Genomic DNA, 23,161 nt, shown 5'->3' on the forward strand with positions numbered 1-23,161 from the left:
TCATGTAGGGATGCTTGTAGAAAAATGAATACAAGCTCACATAATTATAGAAGTATGCAACTTCTAAATGAAGCAGTGAAGTGTTCCCTAAAACACTTCACAAGATGCATATGCATTAAAAAAGGCTATGGGTCTGACTATCACTCAATCTCGGCATTATAGAACTCACTGTCACGACGTCCCTGCGAATGCTGCTCAGAGTAACTGCCCGGATAGATTTTTCAACAGGTTCAACAAGTAGAAACGGAAGTGCTGACTCATCTCCCCTATGTTTCTACTCCGTCGAAGTGAGCGTTTGCATTGTCAAAGTAATCGTAACGAGCAGCTCGCTCCGAACTGCTCTGACAGGTGTAAACTAACCTTAACCGTCACACTTTGCAATGTGTAAAAGTATGTGTTTAAACATAGTGTAGCTTCATCTAGACATATATTAATTTTCTGTAATATTTTTTAAAGTGTAATTTTTTTCATTTAATATTAAATGCATAAATATATAAATAATGTTAAATTCAAAATTTGCTGTTTTCTTTTTTTATCTGCAGTGCTTCTTCCCATTCCTGTTTCTTATTGCTTTTAAGGTGGACTTAGTTAAAAACTTTCAGAATATCCCCATGGTGTAATTTTGCTGCATTTATCAGGGTAATTGTACCTGATAAACGAGTCTTTAATTTTTTTTCATAAAGATGTTTCTGATTAAGCTGTAAAATTTTTTAACAAATTCTGTCAGTTTATAGTTTTCCTACAGAGCATATATATATTTTATAATATAGCAAAAGGATTATGTAATTTCTTTACAATTTTGATTTAAAATTAGTGATTTACAATTTCTGTACAGTTAGTAATGTTGTGAGACTAGCAGTATACATATTTTGCATTTGCCTGAATAGTTTCTATCTTTTGCTGGAAGCCATTATAAACACTTGTAACACAAATGTTGTCATGTCCATGTTTTAAATGAAATTTCTTGGTCTTTCAAGAAATTGAGAATGAGCTCTGTCCTTTAGGAAAATGATTTTTTACAGCATAAAATCCAAGAAATTTTTCTTTAGTTATAAAATTTATGGATTTTGAATTATCTCATGCAGTATAAGCTTGTCTTAAAATGACTGTCATTTGATCCGTATTTAATATATCTTCAATAATGTCTAATAATAAAGAATAAAAGGGAGATTCATTTGAATTTATCTAGTTCACCAAAATTTGTTCTAAATTATGACCGGCACATTGAATTAATTCATTCTGCTGAAATATTTCAAAAACTTCTTTCATAATATTGTCATATTTACTTAATGATTTAACCTGGAATGAAAAATTGCATTATAACTAGTAGTTATATCTTCACGGTGTCCTCAAAAAAGCTGATGCATTTTTGACAGCATAAGTGTATGTTCTAATTGTAAATAAGTAGAAAAAAAGTTAAATGCAATATCTGAACTAATAACTAACAAATAATCACTGAGAGTGCAAATAAAGCTGTGTCATCACTAAAATTTGACTGTGTCATTTTTCTGTTTCCTATTAAAATATTTGAGCTTAAAATACAAAATATTTTATGTTAATGTATCAAAATTATTTAATAACATTTTATCTAAATAAAAGTTGCAAATAAATTTATTATAACTTCAGTAATGATTTAGATGCATTTAAATAATAGTTTTTTCTTTCCTCACAGGAAAACATTGGTAATCCTAATGTTCAACCACCTACTTTAAAAGAAATTTTGCAGATGGCTGTAGAAATTGCAGATGGAATGGCATATTTAGCTGCCAAAAAGTTTGTTCACAGGGATCTTGCAGCTCGCAACTGTATGGTTTCTGATGACCTTACAGTAAAAATTGGAGATTTTGGTATGACTCGAGATATATACGAGACAGACTATTACCGTAAAGGTGGAAAGGGCCTGCTGCCTGTGCGTTGGATGGCTCCAGAATGCCTAAAAGATGGCTTATTTAGCTCACAGTCCGACATATGGTATAACTACTCTAACATTTTGCAGCTTTTTATATAATAATAATAATTGTATAGTTCAACCGTCTCATCCACGGCCATGAGCGCAAACATGCATGCACCATCCAGACCGAATTATCCACAAAACAGGGTGGAAGGATGGAGTCTTTTCTTCCCCTCGAGCATATAAATTTTCTCTTTCCAGAAACAAAAGACTTTGTGTGACCTTTCACGTCACAGCAAGTAATAATACTCTCTTGGGCAAGTATGTGTTTTGGCAGAATGCCAACCAAGGTTGCGTTTGAGATGGTTGAACTATAACAGTTTATTTGAATTATTAAATTTTGCCTTCATTTAACACTCTGTTGTCTGTTGGACGCAGTATGTTTTGGTATGCATTCAGGTGCATTGAGCTTAAGAGGCACTTCTTGATTTACTAAGCTGATTTTACAGAAACAGTTTTTTCATACAAAAATCAAATGCTATTCATTATTATTAAACTTCCACAAGTTATAAAAATACTTAAGGGACAATAAAGCAATTTTTATAAAGTTGTGGTATAATACTAATTATAGATTTTAATTTACTTAAAACTAAATCATAAGTATGATCTCTCATTCATCTGATTCATTAGGAGGTATCTATCCTCCTACTTCTCTCTTACAGCACAGAGGACACATGAAACAGCATATGAGAGGCAAATTGCTGTGTGACACTTTTTGCACTCACATTAGTGTAATCTTCTCTTATGAGTCTCCAAATAGCATGTTTCAGATTTGCGTCCTTTTCGAGGTATCTGTGGCTCATCATAATTTTGAGGTTGTTGTTCTTGTTTGGGGGTGTATCACTGTAATTTTCATTCTAAGTGTTATGGCATCCCAATAGACTTCAGACTTTGTTGAACAAGTTTTCCAAGTGCAAGTTCATTGGACAGTTGTTTTATGAACAACCTTTTTTTAAGAGGTGTGTGCCCATTACCTACATGTATGATCTGAGAATTGATTGAAGCAATGTTTGACATTGTAAAAAGGATTACCATGGGCCACCGTTTTACATTCTGAGACACACTATATGAACAGTACATTTTATCTACAATATCTACCCCTAACTTAGTTTCATTATAAAAGCTGATTATTTATGGTTTCTTTTTTTCGCAGTAGAAAGATCAATAGCTTGTCATCATGCAATGAGGATACAAGAAGGACATTTTTGTGTTTTTTTGGAACGTAAGCCACCAAAACATTACCATCACTACTGAAGGCAAAATTATTGGAATGTTGTGGTCTTGCTTTGCCCCAAATAAAAGTCAGTATTTTCTTCAATGTCGTCTTCTTCACATCCCTCTTGTTCTTTCTCTGATCCCCCTTCATGTTCCTCAACACCATCTTCTGACTCAAAATAGCTTTCGACATCAAAATTTTCATCTTTGACATCCTCATGGTCTTCATCTGATGCCTCCTATAAACAGTGAATTTCTTCAAGGTCTTAACGGTGTCTCAAATCAAAATTTTTGGAGGGGGGAGCATTTTGAAGCCTGAATCAAACAAATATTTATAATGTTGTGACGAAAATGTCTTTGTCAAATTTTGTAATAAGCAATATTTTAAATTATTAAACCATTCTACAATTCAAGACATGATCAGGTACAATGTCATGGAAAAGCCAGAGCCCCAAAACTCTCAGTTTTGTAGATAATCATAAACTATTTTATTATATGAAGTTGTTAACCAAAAAATATGATACAGTATTAAAAACTCACAGAAACATTACTTGTCAAATTGCAACGTAATCAGGCACAATGAGCCTGTTAGGTCATTTCATCTCTGAACTGGAGGTGAAGAAATACATTTACTGAGTAGCCTTACAACTGCCAGTGGCACTAAAGGAGGAAAGCTAAATGAATGGAGAAGGAGTGATGATGTTTAAAGGAGGCGGGGCAAACGAAAGTGCTCGAACTGTGCCTAGCAGATCAAATGCACTCAACAGAGTGATAAACAAGGTATTAAAATGCAAGTTACTACATATAAGTATATAATATACTGTAAATTATTTTACTAAATGTTAAGATGTATTATAGAAATAGCCTTTTAAAATAAGGAAGAGAGAAAATAAATTCATTCGCTTTAGGATCTACATATTAATCCAGAAATGTTTTTGGAATAACTTACAGATGTATGCTGATTAAAAAAATGTATTGAAAATTTCTTATTTGCGTACTATAAAATATTTTGAAGATTGTTTTATTTCTTGGTTATGTTTAAATTTTTGTTGTAAGGATATGGCAAATTGTTGATACATTTAAATGATGTAATCTCATTTTTGTTATTGTAAACCATTTAACTCTTGTTTGCATGCATACTTATCGCATTTTATATATTTATAGCTTGGTACCTTTTTAGATATTTATATCTTAATACTAATCATTGATTGTGAAAAGTTTTCTGCGAATATACGTTATTATTTCAGATGCTTGTACAAATTGTGTTAAAATAACTTGTGTGCATATTTCCACTTGGTCAAAAAATAGACATATCTAGTTTAAGTGCACATAGTCAAGTAGTTGAAAAGTTTGAGTTGTTCATTTTAATTCATCAAAATGGTAAAGAATATTGAGTTTATGGTACTTGTTAATAAGGAAACCTGTTTCTCTAGTCTTTTCATTCCAGAGTTATTTTAATTTGAAGATATAGGGAGAAATGCATTAATTTAACTGTGTTAAAGGCGAAAGATAGTCATGATTTGAAAATTCAAAGTAGGGAAATGATTAAATATTGGATTTCTTAGTGTTGAATGACATTTAAAAAATGAAAATTAGAGCAGGTTTTCATATGCCAAGGTCATTTGAAATTTATAGAATTGGAGTCCTTTTAAAATTAAATGGCAAATCATTAGCTATTTTATAAATTAGCCAAGTGTTTAGTTGCATTATTAAATCTTGTTTGGAATACATTTTTTCTTAAATTAAAAGGCCTTTGATACTTTGGAGAACTGTTGAAGATATTTTTTCGGAAGAAGGGATATGAATAAACATTGCGAGTTTTGATGTAATTGCTCCAATTATTAAGTATATAATTGAATATTATAGAAATGTAACTTAATGTATTATAGAAAAATTTAGAAGGCATATATGTACTTCATATTAAAAAGCATATTTATGTACTGAAATTTCCTTTCATCTCTCTCAACAATGAATTTATCATAGAAGAATTTTGACGAACAAGCATAATTTCACTTGACCATTAAATGCTTCCTACATGTTAACTATGCAACTCTTTCTTTATGTCATGCAGTGATATAGAAGAAAGTAACAGTATGTAATAATTTCAAGTATTTGGCACTTATGTAAAAGTTTAAAATTTCTTTTTCTTTATATGAGTTTGTAAGAGACATCAAAAGGATAAGTGCATTTAAAGTAAATAATACTATAATGCATCAAGAGTTTAAAACTTATATTGTAAATTTAATATTATAGCACTTGAAAAAAAAGTGTAATTTATTTTATAAGCTTAAATATAAAGAAACTAGAAAGAATTTGAAAATATGAAGAAACTAGAAAGAATTTTATATTAAAAGATTCTTAAATATGGCTTAGGTTTCTATATGATCCATATTTTGAAAACATAATTTCCAGAAATTATTCCTACAGTATATTTCTGTATTTTAACTCTTTTGTAAAATTATAGTTTTAAAATATGTATAATAGAATTTCTTCATATTCAAAACCAGTCAGCTGGATGGAAATTTTAGAAGTTGTTTGGAAATTTTATTGTTGTTTTTAAGCCAAGTAAAACTAAGTATGTAGTTAATTTATTAACCTGTATTCATGTTTTTGTCAGTTAAATCACATGAAAAGATAATATACAGAATAGCAGATTTTTTATAGTTATTCCATTTATATAGATGAATGTATCTGGCATTAGAATGATATATGTGTTAAAAGAATATGCAACCTATAATAAAATTTTCCCATTAACTTTCATTATTCTGATTAGAATAATATGTTGTTAATTTTATTATTATTCTAAAAGATACAGTTTTTTAAATTTAGTTGAGTGGCAGTTGTTTGTACATGTTTCTCCTTAGGTATAAAGCTAACTTATTTGTTTAATTTTAGTGTGTTAAAAACAAAAGAGTATTCTTAACTTAACTTTCAGGCTTACACATTTTTTTTTTTATTATTATTAATTTAGTTGTAACAGAAATCAAGTATATGTTTAGGCAGATGTAAAGCAGTTTCATTGTTTAATTTGAAAAAGACTGTGTGTCCTGTGTTTTGCTGTATAATAATAAGAATATTCTTCTCTTTTTTACTGTATAATCTTTACAGAAATGGAAAAAAGAAAAAAAAAAAGAAAATATTTTCTTTCTTAATTTCTTTCATTGGGGTAAATACATCATACTGGAGCACTGGAGAATTTAATTATCTGTAGATTAATAAATAAGGCAAAACAGCAGACTTATTTTGTCGTAGATTTTAAATAAAACTGTATCAGTTTCAAGGGCAATAAGACGAAACTCTGTCTACTTCAACCCCTCCCCTCCAGAATTCTATTTTTTTACCTAGGTATACTGAAGCTTTTTACTCCTGAAGAAGAAGGACTATAGTCTGATTGTCCTCGAAATATAGTTCATATTTTACTTGATTTTAAGTTTTAAATTTCTCTTTCTATTTAATTATCTGCTTTTTTAAAAAAGCAGATGAGGTATGATTAGTTAGTTCAGATGCTTGGAATTCTTTTCTTTGCTGGGAATAAAAATTTAAGAAAATAATGAAAACATTTTTCTTGTAGGTCTTACGGTGTTGTTTTGTGGGAAATGGCAACTTTAGCTTCTCAGCCATACCAAGGATTAGCAAATGAGCAAGTTCTTCAGTTTGTTATATCTGGTGGGAAGATGTCAAAACCAGAAAACTGCCCAGAAAAATTGTATGTTTATCATTAATTTTTTTCCATTTGTTTTGCTTAATCTTATAATTATTTTCTCTGAATGTGTTGAATAATTTTGCATATAATCTCGCATTAAAAGTTCATTGCTAAGCAACAGAAAAATCTTTTAATATCCTGTTTGCTTTAGTAACAGTTAACTGACTGATTTACTATGAAAAAACTTTCAGTAAATACATATATTGCAATTTTTAAATTTTAATTCATGTTTTGTTTTGACAGTGTTCACACATGTTTGACTTGTAAACTTTTTTGCATAAATATATAAATCAGATTATGATAAATACTTTTTCTATATAAAAAAGGAGACTATTACTTCATTAACTTCTTAATCTAAAATTCTTATATCTTCTTAATCAAAAATACTTATGCAGCCTTTATTTTCACTATAGATTATTGTAGATTATATGCTTGTATTTACACAAATAGGTACTTGTGTATTATTATCACATTTACAATGAAAGTTGACAGAGATTCTCATTAAAGTTGCATCAGTCTTTCCTACGGAATTCTGAAGGGGCTGATGCTTCTTCAGAATTCTACAGGATTCTGAATAAACAATTAATATGCAACCCACTTCATAAAAAGACTTTTGTTGATTTCTATTATTTTGTTAATCCCTCTGATCTTTCCAGAAGTTCTGCTTATAATGCTATGTGTACAAACTTCCTGCAGGTAATTGTTCGAATCTGTTATTGTTTGGTCAGCCATATTCAGCTGACCATATTGTGTCCATTAATAGACTTTTTTATGGGAAGATCCCATAACATTAAAATCCACTGCTTGTTATCTGTGGAAAACATGTTCTGAATTTAATAATTTTTTTTTTTTTCCAAATGGGAAAAAGTATGGCAATAACAGTCAATTTATAATGTTATTCAATAAAAGCAAAAGGTGGCATATCAAGAATCAGTCTTACATCAAACAAAAGCGCAGATGTTATGAGTGTGTTGTTGTGTCACATTTATTCATAAATAGTACTAAATCACGCTGCTTAGCAATAGTTTCAAAGCCAATGGGATGACATGTAAGTTCTCAGAAATGTTTTTTCTCAAAAATGTTTTATGAGGTGCTGTTATTCTTTTATTGGCACTTTTTAAATAAAAATTATATTTTCATAAAATTTATGAAATTTACTGTTTAGATAGTCTAAAATTTAAAAATGAAATACAAAAAATGTGACCATTGTACTACAAAAATTTATTAAAATATTTAAAGTTTTGAGATCATATTTAGTGATTGTGCACAAACTGAAGAACAAATGTTTGCATTTGTATGTAATTAAAACATTAGTTTACAAAAAGATTTCAGGCAGCAATAATATATGTAACAAGTAATTCTGTGTGGAGTATCATGAAAAGTATTGATCAATATGAATTTTTTCTTAAAAGGAAATCATATTCACAGAATCATATAGAATTTGTGTTTTAGAAAATGCCAATAGACTTAAGTATTCTGACACAGCCCATTTGTGACATTATATGCATAAATTAAAATGAAAAATATTTTACCTTAATGAATTTTTTGTGTAATTATTAGATTATGGTTTTTAAAAGAACAGAACTTCATGAGAATATTATTATATAATATATCAAGTGTTTTTTTTTTTTTTTTTTTTTTTTTTTTAGATTTGAAAACTTATAAATTATTTGTATGAAAATTGAATTCTGTACTTTTTATTTTTTCAAATCCTAAATTTCTGAATTTGTGAAATATAGACTCATCACCTTTTTCATTTTTTGGGGGGGGGGGAGAAATATATCATTCAGAGCTTATATAAAACTTTTAAAAACCAAATTAAAGTTCATGTGAAAGGTCATGCTACTTATCCGACCAAACTTGTGGAACTGTCATTTTGTGCTGGTGTTGTCCCCTGCATCACATTTTTAACCAATTCAGTACAGTTTGAATGGTGTGATCTTAATTGGGACTCAAAAATAGCAGCACATAAACTGTAATAATTACAGAAGTTGTAGTGCAGTATTGGATCGACTTTGAACTTCAATAATTGGGTTAATCCAAAGCAAGCTAGCTTAACACAATTTACATTTCTGAATAAACTCATTAGCATTCATTGGAAGAGACATCATATGGACATCTGAAATGTAATGGTAGGGTTGTGTCTAAAGATCTAAGATGTCTTAATATTTATCTTCCTTCAATAAAGCTCCTGTTGAAAGTGCATTTAATTATATGGGTGATATTACACACAATGATTACTATCACTAAATACTGATAGATTAGATGCTATGCGAATTGTTAAATATTATTCATTCTTATTAAACAAAAATGCATGTAAAATTTTATCAGAAAATACCTCTCAAAACGGATCCTATTAGTAAATATTTTAGGATAATGTATTGAAAATCTGGACAGCTTAACAAAACTCTACATTCCATGAAACATTTTCTTCTGATTAGCAGTTCCTCATCTCCACCACCTCTTCATATGCATACTTCAAATTCTAAATTTAATATTTGAAAGGTTAAGTAAAAAGCACTGTCTACGTTAAGTTCACTTGCTGATCATATTGAATTTTCAGTTGTTAGCAGAGAAAAATATACTCCCCTTAAGTGAAAGACAAACTAAATCTAGCAAATTATTATTATTATTGTTATTTTTAAATGTTAAACAACAATCTTAACATTTTGAAATTATACAGTGAAACAGAAATTAATTTTAAGAGATTGAAAGAAATAATACTTTTTGCTTCATTAACAAAATTGTTTAAAAATATATGTGTAAGCATCATATTTAATAGTCTGAATTATTTGAAACTTTATCAGACTTTCTCTCTATAATAATATTCAGGATTTTCGATATTGCAGTCTTGTAATATTTTTATGTCAAGTATACTTGATATATCTGAGTATACCTGACATAAAAAATAAATCTGAAGTTGTGATTTTGTAGTATACTGAATTTTATTTTTCATAGGTATGCTATAATGGATTTGTGCTGGGATAAGAACCCAAAGGCAAGGCCAACATTCATAGAATTAATAGACATGCTTCTCCCAGATATCAACCAAAATAAATTCCGTGAAGTGTCCTTCTATTTTACTCAACGACAAGAAACATGCGCCAAAGAAAATGAACTTTGTGATTCTGCCACAGCCTCCACACCCATGAGGACTCAATGGATGGACACACAAAACTCTAGAGAGGATTCTGATGATGAATCAGAAATTGCTTTCTTTCCCCCTACCAGGGACATTTCTCATGTGAATTGCCAAGGGGACAGCTACCACCAAGAGGCTATTAGGGGTGAGAACAGAGCTTATAGTGTTCATTCCAATGATGGCAGCAAAGGCATGTCTGTCACTTCATCTGATGATAGTAAGGGGAGTAAAATTAGCAGTGCTTCAAATGGAAGCATAGCCAATGGGCACATCTCTTTCTTACCAGGTCGAACTACTATGTGTTGATTGCCACCTCGGCTGGTATGTCTTCTCAGTGCTATGGAAGTGCAAAGGTGCTTGAAATAATTTAAGTTGCATCCTGTATGTGCTGACATTTGGTGCTGTTATGGTACATAGAATATTGGACGCGTTAATCTTGTAAATATCTTTAATGTTTGTTAATTTTAACTTCCTTGGACTTGTATAGAATTGCCTATGTGTATTTGTGATATGTGTATATATCTTTTATGTGTATATGCATGTACATGTATATATATACATGAATGGGTAAGTTAACATATACGTATATGTGTACATGTGTATATGCAAAGATTTTATTTATGATCTTGTACAGTATTTGTCTCATACATTGATTCCAGGACAAAGTTAATAGATAAATAATCTTGTTTTCTACAAAAATGTTCAGCTATTGTTTTATTATTTATGCTTTTTTTTATTATTTGTCTGGAAGTCTTTAAAGCAGACCATTAGGAACAAGAAAAGTTGATGTGTCTTCCTTCCATTACCAGCCCAAGATTTTTAAAATAATACATTCCCAGTGTACTGTGCTATTTTATTTTATTAATTTTCCTTTTTTCATGCAAAGTATATCCATTAATATCCTATATTCATGTTATTTTTAAGAAGATAAAAATAACTATCATTATTTATAAAGTTTTCACCCCCCATGAAATGAAATGTTCAAATGAAAGTCTGCAAATATATTTCATTAATTGTGCATCTAATTCATAGAGAGTTTTAATGTTCATTTAGCTGCCTTGTTACTGAACTTAAAATGCTTTCAAAGGAAGTAATAAAATTTTTACTGTAAAAATTTTCCTGTTTTGGGGATAATTAAAAAAGGTGAGATAATTTTTAATTTAAGCAAACCTGTATGCACAAAACATGCATTCAGAAAATAATGTTAATGCGTCAAATAGCCTTTAAAAATTTAATCATTGCAGTAGAATACTTCTGTAATTGTAAATTTGGCATATAAAGAGGTACTAGAAGCTAAAAAGCTAGTCTTTTCAAAAAATTGGTAATTCTGATTATTTGCACCCCCACCAAAAAGCTATGGAAAAGTATTGATGAGGCAATGCACCACATCCCCAATGCACTTTTAAAATGCAAGGTCATTCTTTTATTAGTATTTCTTTTGAACACATTTGTTTTTGTTATAATGGAACAGTGGAATTTGCCCTTTTTTATTTTGATTAATTACATTGGAATGTACATTGAAGTGCCAACTGTTCTTTGGTGATTGTTATAGTGGCACAATGCCACTTTTGTTCAATTCTCTGTCACAATTTGCCCTTCCTAGCTGAGAACTGTAGACATTAAAAGAAAACAACACCAAAAAATGACAGAATTTCTTGAAAAATGTTTAAATTTTAATGAATATGCAGCCCTAGATGCATCATTGAAATAAATGTAAAAATTCCCAAGCATCCTCTGCAAAGTTACCAACTATTTCATGACTCTCATTGGGAGGTGCAGATAATTAAGAAAGTAACAAAAAATCTTTCACTCGGACCTGCAAGATGTGCAATGAACTATAAAAACTGTATTGTGTTACAAATTATTGTAACATTTTGTAACAGATTGAGTTTAAAAGTAGTTTTCTTTTTCTGAGGATATGTAAATACAGGTTAAAAAAAGTTAGCAACAGTAATCTCTTATTTATTATTATTTGGATAGCCAATATGTTTGCCATTTTTTTATAAACAATAGTTTTTTTTTTTTTTTTTTTTTTTTTTTTTTGTGTGTGTGTGTGTGTGTGTGTGTGTGTGACAGTTACATAAAGGTTTTATTGTTTGTAGTTTTTATAAACTTTTCCAGGTAAAAATTATACTTTTTGTGCTATAGCTAACCAAAAAGCCAAAGTAATTAGTATTTTTCTTAGCAACTTAGTTTATCTGAAGTTGCCATTTTTCAGTTTATTTATATATGCTTGATGCATAGTTGAGTTGTGAATCTAATTTGAAACACTGCCTGAGTTTCTTATTTTACTTTCATTGTATTCTTTTATATAAATTAAGAAGTTTCTATTTTTGTATCTTTTGAATCTTCTTTAGATGGATCCCTTTTGTAGGCAAAAAAAAATTTTTGAACTATTGTTTTCTTTAATTTAAGCTGTATTCCATGCAGTTTTTAATTTTTATTTATAACAAAATTTTTGTGTTTCCGGTATTCAGTGAAGCCTCAGTTTGAGGCCTGCTAAGAATAATAGGGTTCAGTTTGAATCCTATTGTTCTGGAATTAGTTGGTTGAAAGCATTTTGCTGGTACATTTAAATTTTACAAACCTAAAGAGGATTTGACCGTACATTTTATTATGTTATTTTATAAATTTTATTTGATATAAGATGGGATTCAGAAAGGTTTTAAGGTGACTGTTTCACAAAATAAAAATTTTTATCATATATTGTTTTCAAAGTGTGAAGAAAAAATGTTGCTTTTTGCATGAACATAATGTAAAACTGTTGTCTTAAATGTGGCTATGTGTCACCTTCAATCAGATCTTAATATCTTTATTACATGCAAGATAATACTATGTTAAATCTAAGTTAAATGAAACAGGAAATGTTTGTGCTTGTTGAATGACTATGTTATGCTATTAATGTGACTATTTGTTTATATCCAGTAGCACATTGCTTTTCATTACTCAGGTAAAAAGAAAATTGTTCAAAATTATACTTTAAATGTAAAAGATAAGAACTAGAAATCTTAGGTGGATTTTTTTATTAATGTCTTCTGCACCTGTGAAGCAATTTAGCAAAAATAACTTAAATTTTTAGATTTAAAATATATATGCATTGTAGTAAATTATTATTTTCCCTTCTATACCAAATGGCATTTATTCACCTTTTTTATTTGTTGCAGCTAGTTTTCTTCAGTATATGCATTAGGAAAATATACTATTTTCTATTTTTTTTTTTTAATTTTTATTTTGTTTTTAAAGTTTTACGTACTTCATTTTTTACTTGAATGTTATTTGAGATAGTATTACATATTTATAGCTTTGTGTTTGTAAATATTACAAATTCAGATTAAAAGGCAAAAGAAAATTCTTTTGCATTAATAATTGTTCTGAAAATTAATTAAAAAGTCGTTGCACTGATTGTGTAACTCCTTGCTACTAAAGCATACAATTCTTATCCTTCTAAAAGCATTTTCTTGTTTATGTGCTTTTTGGCATTTTGGCTGTTGAAGTACCATTACATAAGTAAAAAAATTATGATTATGCTATTTACTCCCATATCTCTTGTAAATGGTTAAAAACCACATTTTATAAGCTCAACAAATTATTATATAATATTTGAGAAAATAATAGCCTAAGAAAGAAGATAAAAAATAGTTTTGAATTCATTTAATGTGCAATTTAGCAAAAATAACTTATATTAAATAATGTTTTCAAAAATCATTAAATGGAGTTTAATCAGTCTTTTTCAGTGATGAGCATTCACATCCTGCAAAAAAATGAATTGTAATTTTTGACATCTTGATGGTAAAGTGGGTAATTTTTTTTGTAAGGGGAAGGAGGTAAAGGATAAAGAGCAAAATATATGGAATGACTGGCAGATTTATTTTAATCAATTTTTTTATTGCATGTTAAAAAAATTGCTCTGATATGAGAGACCATTTAATAGATCATTTTGTGCATTATTTTATTATAATTTGATACATTTTTGAAGTTTTAAATAAGGAAAGAAAGTGATTTGCAGTAGTGTGATTTAATTTCAAACATAAAAGTTTTTAAAAGTTAAGCAGTATTATTTGCTTATATAACATAAATGCTAATTCTTGATTATTGAATTTCATATATTAATAATTTCAATCAAATAATAGTTTAAATTGTAACTTTATACAATTTTATTTACCTTGTTTTAATATATTTAAACAGGGGTTCTGAACCAGGGGGGAATGTAATCAGCTTTTTATTATTCTTATTACGGTCAGTTATTAAGTATTTAGTTATAGGTTATAAATATAAAAAACTACTTTTGTTCAAGATTTTGAGTTTGTCAATATTTTCTATACTTGTTTTCTAATTTATAAAACACATTAAAAAATAATCTAAGTATGTGTATATGTATTTTTCGAGTTTTGGAAAGTAAAGGGGAGGAATGATCTTCTAGCAGTGATGAAAGAGGTGCATAAGGCAAAATAGGTTGAGAACCACTATCTTAGAACAAATTCAACTATTCATACTCATTCTAATATGCAAAATGCCATTTTCTTAAGCTCTAGAATTTTATTATTATTACTAAACTTTTATACAAAATTATTTTATCAATAAATTATATGAATCTAAATTGTTTCAAAAAACTTTCATTTGTAATAAACTTATATATATATATATATATATATGATTTAAATATGCTTCTCATTTCCAGACATAATGATAAATATTACTTTAAAAAATTATTGTAAGTTTTTATAGTCTGTTTGAAACGATATTAGCAGTGTACTGAAGATGTTATATATAGTCATGCTGAAATTATGACTAACCAATAGTTATAGAATTCAACAAAGTAGGCAAGAAGCTCAGATTTGTAATCTAAACCCATACTGTTTAAGAAGAAGAATTCACATCTCAGTTCAGTAAATGATTGTACTCATTCTTATGCTGCAAGAAGGTCCATTAATTTATTTATTATGAAAAGCGTTGTTGCCAAAATGTTTTCAATTTAACATGTATCAACATGCTAGTCACTTACAAGATTCCCTCCCCCATAAATTTTGCATTTAATTATTAGTTATGTTAATGTTTGTAAATTCAATGCTATAAATAAATGGATTTCTTCCTATAGTTTGTTGATGTTTTTAAAAAGCTTATATTGGCCCCTGCTTAATATTTTTTGTATATATGTGGAGTCATTCATATAAATGTCTACCCTACTTCCTCTTGAGAAAAGTTTTACTTTTCTATAATATAGCGACACAAGTAAGATAAAACTTAAAGATGTGAAGAAGAAAGTTGGAAACCTAAATTAAAACAGGTAAAAGCCAATTTTAATTTAGGTTTTCATATATAGCAATTTTAAATAGATATCTATTTATTGCTTGTTTTGCCTAAAGTGGTTTTTCACAGCTCTCGATTAAAGCGAGTTCATGACTTTTGTTTTTATATGGTTAACTTGGGAGGATATTTCTTTCTATGAAGAGTGAGTTAAAATAGATAGATAAAATCTCATATTTAGAACTATTAAAAGCACCTTTTACATTATATAGCAAATACCAAAACTTGGAGATTGTTTTGCAAGAGAGATCTGAAGCTTGATTTAAACAAAGAGATCTCCATTTATCATGAAGGTCTAGTTTGTCTTGAGAAACAAGCCTGGGAACTGCATTGCTTAATGCAGAATTCAGTATGGCGATTTGGCATGATCATGTCCCACTACTGGATCAAGAACAGAGACTAGCAACAATTTCATTATCATTTAGAGAAAATCTCTTCCTGATTAGCATACTGAGTTCAACAAGAAATTTTATTAAACAGTGATTTTTAAACCTGTTTTAACTGTCACAAGTAATGTTGAATTTAATAAAGCCAAACAATGGTGTCTGAAATATATATTATTCAGAGGTTTATGATTTATTGCATTGCTTAGATGAGTCTGAACTAGCTTGACTTCATCTTTTATGAAAAAACTAAGAATATTTTTATTCTCAATTAAAAACATTGAATGAAGTTAATATTATCTGAAGTCCTCAGATTGAACTTCATTGTTCAGGCAGCTTATTCTCCTACAGTACATACACTTCGTTTTTTGGTATCATTAGTATTGCAGATATTCTCTCCAGTATCCGTTTTATTCATTTTTGATTGAGACTGAAAAGAATAACACATCCAATTTTTCCATTATAATTTTGATTACATTTCCACAGGATGCCCAACAGGGGCCAAGTAGTAAAATCATTGAACACTGATAGTTCAACATGGGTTCAATTCCAGGCAAAAGATCTGCCTGCATCACATTGCACAGATGGAATAATTATGTTTAGAAATTAGTGTAGCAGTTGTTAACTCCACATTTGCTTGTTTCTTCTTTCTCCATAGGTTTACACTTTGTGAAGAATATGTCTAACTTTGAACTTGTCAGTTGTCGTAGCAATATTTGCGCTTTTGTATGTTTAACTATATTTTTGTATGCTATTCATTTTACAACAGATACAGTAAGACATACCTTTACCATTACTGTTTTCTTTCAACCAGTAATGGTAAAGGTATGTCTTTAATTCCAGATCTTCTTATCATTCATATCTAAAATTTTGAGTCTAGCACTATTTATTAATCTTTCTGTTTAGGGAACAAGTTTCAGACATTGTGGGTATGGCTAATTAGTAGTTGTATTATTTAAAAATGTTCTATAAAATAAAAAAATAAAGCATAATCCATTAACATAATAGTCACTTCATTTTAAAATTATTGTATCATTGTGTACAGCACATGCATAAATGTAAAAATCACACCAAATAATGCAATAACCCCATGAATGGTCACCAAGACTTTATACAAAAGATGACTTCTTATTGCTCAATGTAACAAATTTATAGTATGAATAAAAATTATAGTGTAAAATCTCTGAAATCTTTTTACATTTGTAATATTTTATTCATATTATTCAAAGTTACAAATTATATTATTGAATACCTTTGAAATGATACAGATTATTATGAGTCTTGCTAGAATAGAATATTAAGGAAATTGTAAACTGTTATTTAATTTTACTGCATTTACAAGAAATAAAATAAATTTTGACTTAAGATTAAAAATTACTGAAAAATCCAGATAGATATTTATTAAGGGAAAAAAAAATTAACCCAGATGACAATTTAAAAAAAAAAAAAAAAAAAAAAACTTGGGAGCCCTGCATACAGACAAGCATAATGTAGAAATCAAACCTATGTCCTCGGTTTTGGATTAGCAGTCAGCCTCCACTAATTATCTAATTAAATTAGATAATTAGTAGATAATTACCACTAATTAAGTGCCATTAATATACAATTTGAAATAAAAAAATAAAAGTTTAGAAATAATTGTGTATTGCTTATATTGCTATTTATACTGCATGGAGCAGCATCATAAGTTTTAGGATCAAATAATTTCACCAAGAATCCATTTAATAGATACTGAGGTTCGTTAACTGGAAAGCAGATTCTTTTTGCAAGCGCTTAATGCATATTTGCTTAAAAGTTTGAAAGCACTGTAGTCATGATTGGTTTTATTTATTAGTATGAAAAGGTAATAGTTTGGTGTTTCACATCACTAAGAGACATTAAATTACAATACAGTATGTATAACACATTTGTAAATAAAGAAAACAGGTGTTGTTTTTGTTAACAACATTTAATGTTTCATCATTAGTGGTAGTGTTACTGATTTTAGTTATCTCTCTAAAAGATGATAAAGGGATTCATATTTGAGTTTTAGTTCTTTTCTGAAGGCAAGTGGAAGCTCGCATTAGTTTTGAAGAAAAAGGTTAAAGACAATTACTGATAAAGTGAAGAACTCAAAAGTTCTTAATTATATCATGACATGCCCTCTTAATTATGTCTCCTGAGCATCTCCATAAACTCTTCATCAAGTATAGGTATAATTCAGAAGTCAAACAACAAAAATCAGCGTTATATTTACAAAATTTTCACAGGACTAGTTTCGATGGTTTTACCGAACCACCATCTTCAGCTGCAAAACTTTCCAATTGGTATTTCATTTATTATAATTTTGCATCTTCTAATATTTTATCCCAGATTACCTTATTTGATATGGCTCTACCATTCATATACTGTGTTTGTAAAAATATCAGTTGCTTACATTTTTTTGATTGTAAGCAACTGATATTTTTTGATGGTGGTTCGGTAAAACCATCGAAACTAGTCCTGTGAAAATTTTGTAAATATAACGCTGATTTTTGTTGTTTGACTTCTGAATTAGTATTTATTCGGCGTGTTATTGTGTCTTAAGTATAGGTATAGTTTAATTATAACTGGCAACATTCTGTCATTATGTACCCTTTGATTATTTTAAAATAATCTGAGGAAAAAAGGAGTGTCTTTTAGGTATTAATTATGGCATTTAATTTGAATTTTTAAACATACAGTCATGAGTATTAATGGTAGTAGCAAGGGTCAGCTAATACATCACTTATATTCAAATCCTAGGTAAAGTATAGCTGTTTTTAAAAGCTGTACTCACAGACTTTAATTAAATCTCAAAAAAAGTTATACCCCTAATTATTTTAACACTTTCCAATTGGTATTTCATTTATTATAATTTTGCATCTTCTAATATTTTATCCCAGATTACCTTATTTGATATGGCTCTACCATTCGTATACTGTGTAAAAATATCAGTTGCTTACATTTTTTTCTTTATGTAAATCTCTTGAGAAGTTTACAGTGGAAGGTGAAATCCTTATATTGTATCTCCCTGGCTGTCCTGAATAAAAATTGGAATAGAAATAAACAAATAGCTTTGTGTGCCTTGCCTTAATCCAGATTTTAAGCATAAAGAATATATTTAAGATATTGGCAATGCTGTTAAAAATTGTGTGTGTTAACCTTCTGTAAATTGCCTTATGGTAAAATGTCATAGCCAGTGCAAAAAAGAATTTATATCTAGATTACAGCATTGAAATATTCAATTTTTCTATCTAAAAATGAATTTGTATATATTTCTGATCTTGACAAAAACAAGGCTTCATACTTAAATATTTTATTAAATATTTAAGTATGAAGCCTTGTTTTTGTCAAGATAAATATTTTATTTGTCAGGTTAATGCATTATAGAAGATATCCTTTTATCTCGTAAAAATTGAGCTTCATATTACATGCATCTTTTTTACCCCTCTTTTCAAAGTTCAAGGCTTTTCTAAGATATATTTCTGTAACTGCTTAATCAACATAAAAAGACTTTTGTGAAGAAATTTGCAGACTTCAAACATTTGTTGTGTGTTTCTAGTTATTCATGATTTACTCTTAAGGCATGCTATGTTAATTCAATTGAATTTAAAAGATGATGGTGGTTTGTAGATTTTAATATTTCAAGGTTGATTTCTGAAATATGATTTTGTTATTAAATACTGAAAGAGAATGGCAGCATTAGATTAGTAGGTTTCTTAAAGTATAATTGTAGCAAAGCGTGGGGAGGGCTATCTTTCATAGGAAAGATGCTTTTTGTAGAGGACTTTTCGAGGCTAACCTTCTTGTTACGTACATCCAGCCCAAGAGCTATGAATGTTCTGAGATTAGGTTTTTTGCCATAATGGTAGGAGATTATAAACAAAAGTGTATATAATCTGAATAATTGTAAACAAAATGTAGGCTTGGATGTCTAATAAAATAAATTCAGGTATGAAAAACTGCCCAACCAGTTAAATATTCCAGTCATATAATCTTGCATTAATCTCAGTACAGGATTAGAAGAGCATAATGCAGCTCTTTTATTGTGTGCTGCTTTGTTTTGCAAATATAAGTTACAGTATGATATGCATGAAAATAATTTATATGAATAATTGTGTTGAGATAGATGACCTAGCATTTTTTAAACATTGTTTAACTCTAAAAAGTCTATTCTAATAATTAATGACTGTTCTGTATAACATTCTGGAATTAATATGTAATGTATTTACAGTTTTGAATAATGTAACAATTTTAGTTAATAATTTGTGTATGAAATTTCATGTATTGGGATGTTGTTATTTTAGTTAAATTGTGTTTGCTAAGATGATAAATAAAAACTGTGCTTTAAAAAGATTTTATTTTACATTCACGCAAAATTTCTCATTTATAATTTTAATGTACCAACAGAACTTAAATCTTGTATAAATTTAAAATCGTATAATTCATAAAACTTCAAAATTTTTATCAATCATTAATCTTTTATTTAATGGATAATGTAAAATAATTTATGTTAATAAATACATCATATAATTATTTTTTGCTGTAAAAATTTGAATTTGGGTTTCTTAGATCTTTGAAAATGAAGTGTATTCATTTTTCTTTATATAGTATTGACTGAATTTCAAATTTCCCCCCATATATTCTAAATCTGTAGTCATGTATATTAGTTTTCATACTTAAGTTTCATATTATGCATGATGTTTTATTCATTGCTGTAAATATTTATGTATCTGTTATTAATGTTTTATGTAACTTATGTTAAGTGCATTTCTGTACTGTTTTATGAATTTATAAATTGGTATAAATAATTTTATTAATGAATAATTTAAACAAAGGATTAATTGTACACTGAATTTATTTTCTTGAATTTAAAATGCTGTTTGTTCACTTATTGCTGTATATAAAATTTCATGTCTTTTTGTGAAACATTTATAGTAATTTCCATCTACATAAGTGTACTTGATTAACAGTTTTGCGTATGACACATTGTCCAGTGTTTTAAGTAGACATTAATATATTGTGAATATATTTTTTACTTATGAGTGACCTCACATGTATTTTAAATAAAAAAGTGCTTATCAGTACTAGAGAGCATGCAACCTTTTATTCATAATTTACAATTTTTGAGAATTCATTTGCTATGAATGCTGATTTTACACATGTAGCTTATCTAATCTGTATATATTAGTTGTATATAGTGCCATCATATTGTGTAAAATTGCAAGAGGCCTGTAATACTGCAAGAAGCCTGAAATAAATTTGTTGTATTTAATTTGTTTTGATTTACACTGAATCTTTGCTAAGTTTTTCACAAAAACATTTATGCATTTATTGTATTTTTCCATGTGTAGACCATACAATTTTTATAAAATTGGGATCTTGGGATTCAAGATAATGAATAATTTTAAGGAATCTATTATCATACATTTTCTTTACTTTCCTTATGACTATTAAAAACTGTAATTAGCGCTTTAATTTAAACCTGACATCTGCTGCTTTAGTTGTATACCTGAATTTCTTCAGTTACTACTAGTGTCACTTTTTAAATCTTCATTCTTACATGACTGTAGCTAGGATTTAATTTCGGGTTGGGGAAGCTGTGGATTGCCAATATCTGAAGCTGAAACATTGACATTAAATAATAATTTAAACATTATAACATTAAATATGATTTAAATGTTCAATACAACAAACATATTATGTCTTTTTTAATCACGAAAAAACCATATTTCAACGAAAATATACATTTTGACCGCTTTTGAATGCAATTTATTGATGTTTTTGCATGACATCTGTATTTAAGGACAAAATAAAGGACTCCCCCAAACGAACTATAAAACTGATTTAAAAAATGGATTCGGAAGAGATTTTTTCATGAGTATGTATCTCGCAAAATTCAAAAACGAGTAACCTCGGAACGTTGAAATTTTGTATAGGATTGCTATAAGATCTGCCATGTAGATATGCGCCTCCCCTTTGGTTGCAATCAGCCGCACCCAAAAGTTTATAAATATATATATATATATATATCCACTGGTTCCCAGACAAAAGCCCACTGGACGAAAGCGCACGTGACAAATACCCACAGCGATGAAAGCGCACATAATCAAAAGGGACTTGTGCTTTTTTATTACTAAACCGTGTATTTATAATTTAAATTATAATAAATGGAGTATTCAGATCTGAATTTTAATGTGTCGAATATGTCTCTTTGTATATTTTATCACTACTTTATTTGTTTAATTTATTAGGTTGAAAGCAAACTTCCTACTCTCTGATTAAGTGATTAGCTGTAACGTTTCGATGATAAATCTGAAATTGCATCTTGTTATTTATTTACTTATTTAACTTTGGTATGTGTATGTGAAAATGAAAAATATCATTGTGGAGTTTCTCACATGCTATTTTTAAGGTAATATGACTGAGATTAAATATAATTACCATATTTGACGGCATATAAGACGCACCCTTATTTAGAAGGCCACACACAAGGAAAAAAAGTTTCAATAGTCCGTGCGATAGCGTGGTACCACAGTAACTTAAAATGTGGTTTCTTTTAGTTCTCTTGTTTTGTAAAAGCCAAATAAACAATCATTGAATGCAATTACCAAACATATTTTTATTAAGGAAAATTAACAAACGGCAAGCTATTTTGAACATGATATGTGAATTTCAATAATGAATAAATGAATGAACTGCAAGTAATCAAACATAATACAAAATAAAGCAGAAACAACAAAAAACACAGATTCAAGGGAAACGTTGCCTATCATGAAATTAGACTTTAATCACTTTCAAAACCATAAAAATCCTTTTCACTATCATCATCATCGAAAACGAGAATATCGTCATCGCTAGTATCACCTTCTTCAAATAATGCGTCGTCTTCTGTTCCGTCAAGAGCATTACTGATTCCGCACTTCTTAAAGGACTTAACAATTACTTCAGCCTTTACGTTGTCCCAAAATCTTTTTACCCACTCCCACACTTGTGAAATAAAGGGTCGCTTTATTCTACCTGAGGGTGTGAGGGCATCATGGCTCTCCTATCCACTTGTTCCATCGTTCTCCCACTTTTTCCTTAAATGGCTTATTCACCGATATATCTACAGGCTGCAATTGACTAGTCAGTCCTCCAGGAATGACAGCTATCTGGGTTTTTAATTCTCTCAGCTTATTTTTATGGTTTCAGTTCTATGGGCACTAAACTGATCCAAAACCAAAAGAGAGGGTTTTCTTAAGAGTCCACCAGGTCACCTTGCCCATACATTCTGTAACCACAGTTTCATTCCAGCTTTGTCCATCCAGCCTTTCGGATGAACATGAACAATTACACCTGTTGGAAGTTTTTCTTTTGAATATGAAAAACGGCAATAGTTTAGAACTATTGTATATCGGATTTTTTCATGACTTGTGGTTTTTATGGTTATTGATTTAGATCCTTTAATACTCACAGTCGTT

General features: G+C 28.9%; 1 protein-coding gene across 4 annotated transcripts in view; it reads left to right on the forward strand.

Moving 5' to 3' along the window:
- Positions 1–20,973, forward strand: part of LOC118200281 (insulin-like peptide receptor) — a 529,147-nt gene extending 508,174 nt beyond the window's left edge. For all 4 annotated transcript variants that reach the window (XM_085818478.1, XM_085818480.1, XM_085818477.1 and 1 more), the window contains 3 exons: positions 1,673–1,971; positions 6,738–6,872; positions 9,828–20,973. In XM_085818478.1, the coding sequence (XP_085674604.1) occupies positions 1,673–1,971; positions 6,738–6,872; positions 9,828–10,317 (924 nt within the window). In that variant the 3' untranslated portion in view covers positions 10,318–20,973. The remainder of the gene's footprint in view (positions 1–1,672; positions 1,972–6,737; positions 6,873–9,827) is intronic.
- Positions 20,974–23,161: the final 2,188 nt, after the last annotated feature.

Source organism: Stegodyphus dumicola, chromosome 6 (genome assembly GCF_044657685.1).
Source record: "Stegodyphus dumicola isolate Sdum_Otavi_A_Nest chromosome 6, ASM4465768v1".
Taxonomy (NCBI): Eukaryota; Metazoa; Arthropoda; class Arachnida; order Araneae; family Eresidae; genus Stegodyphus; species Stegodyphus dumicola.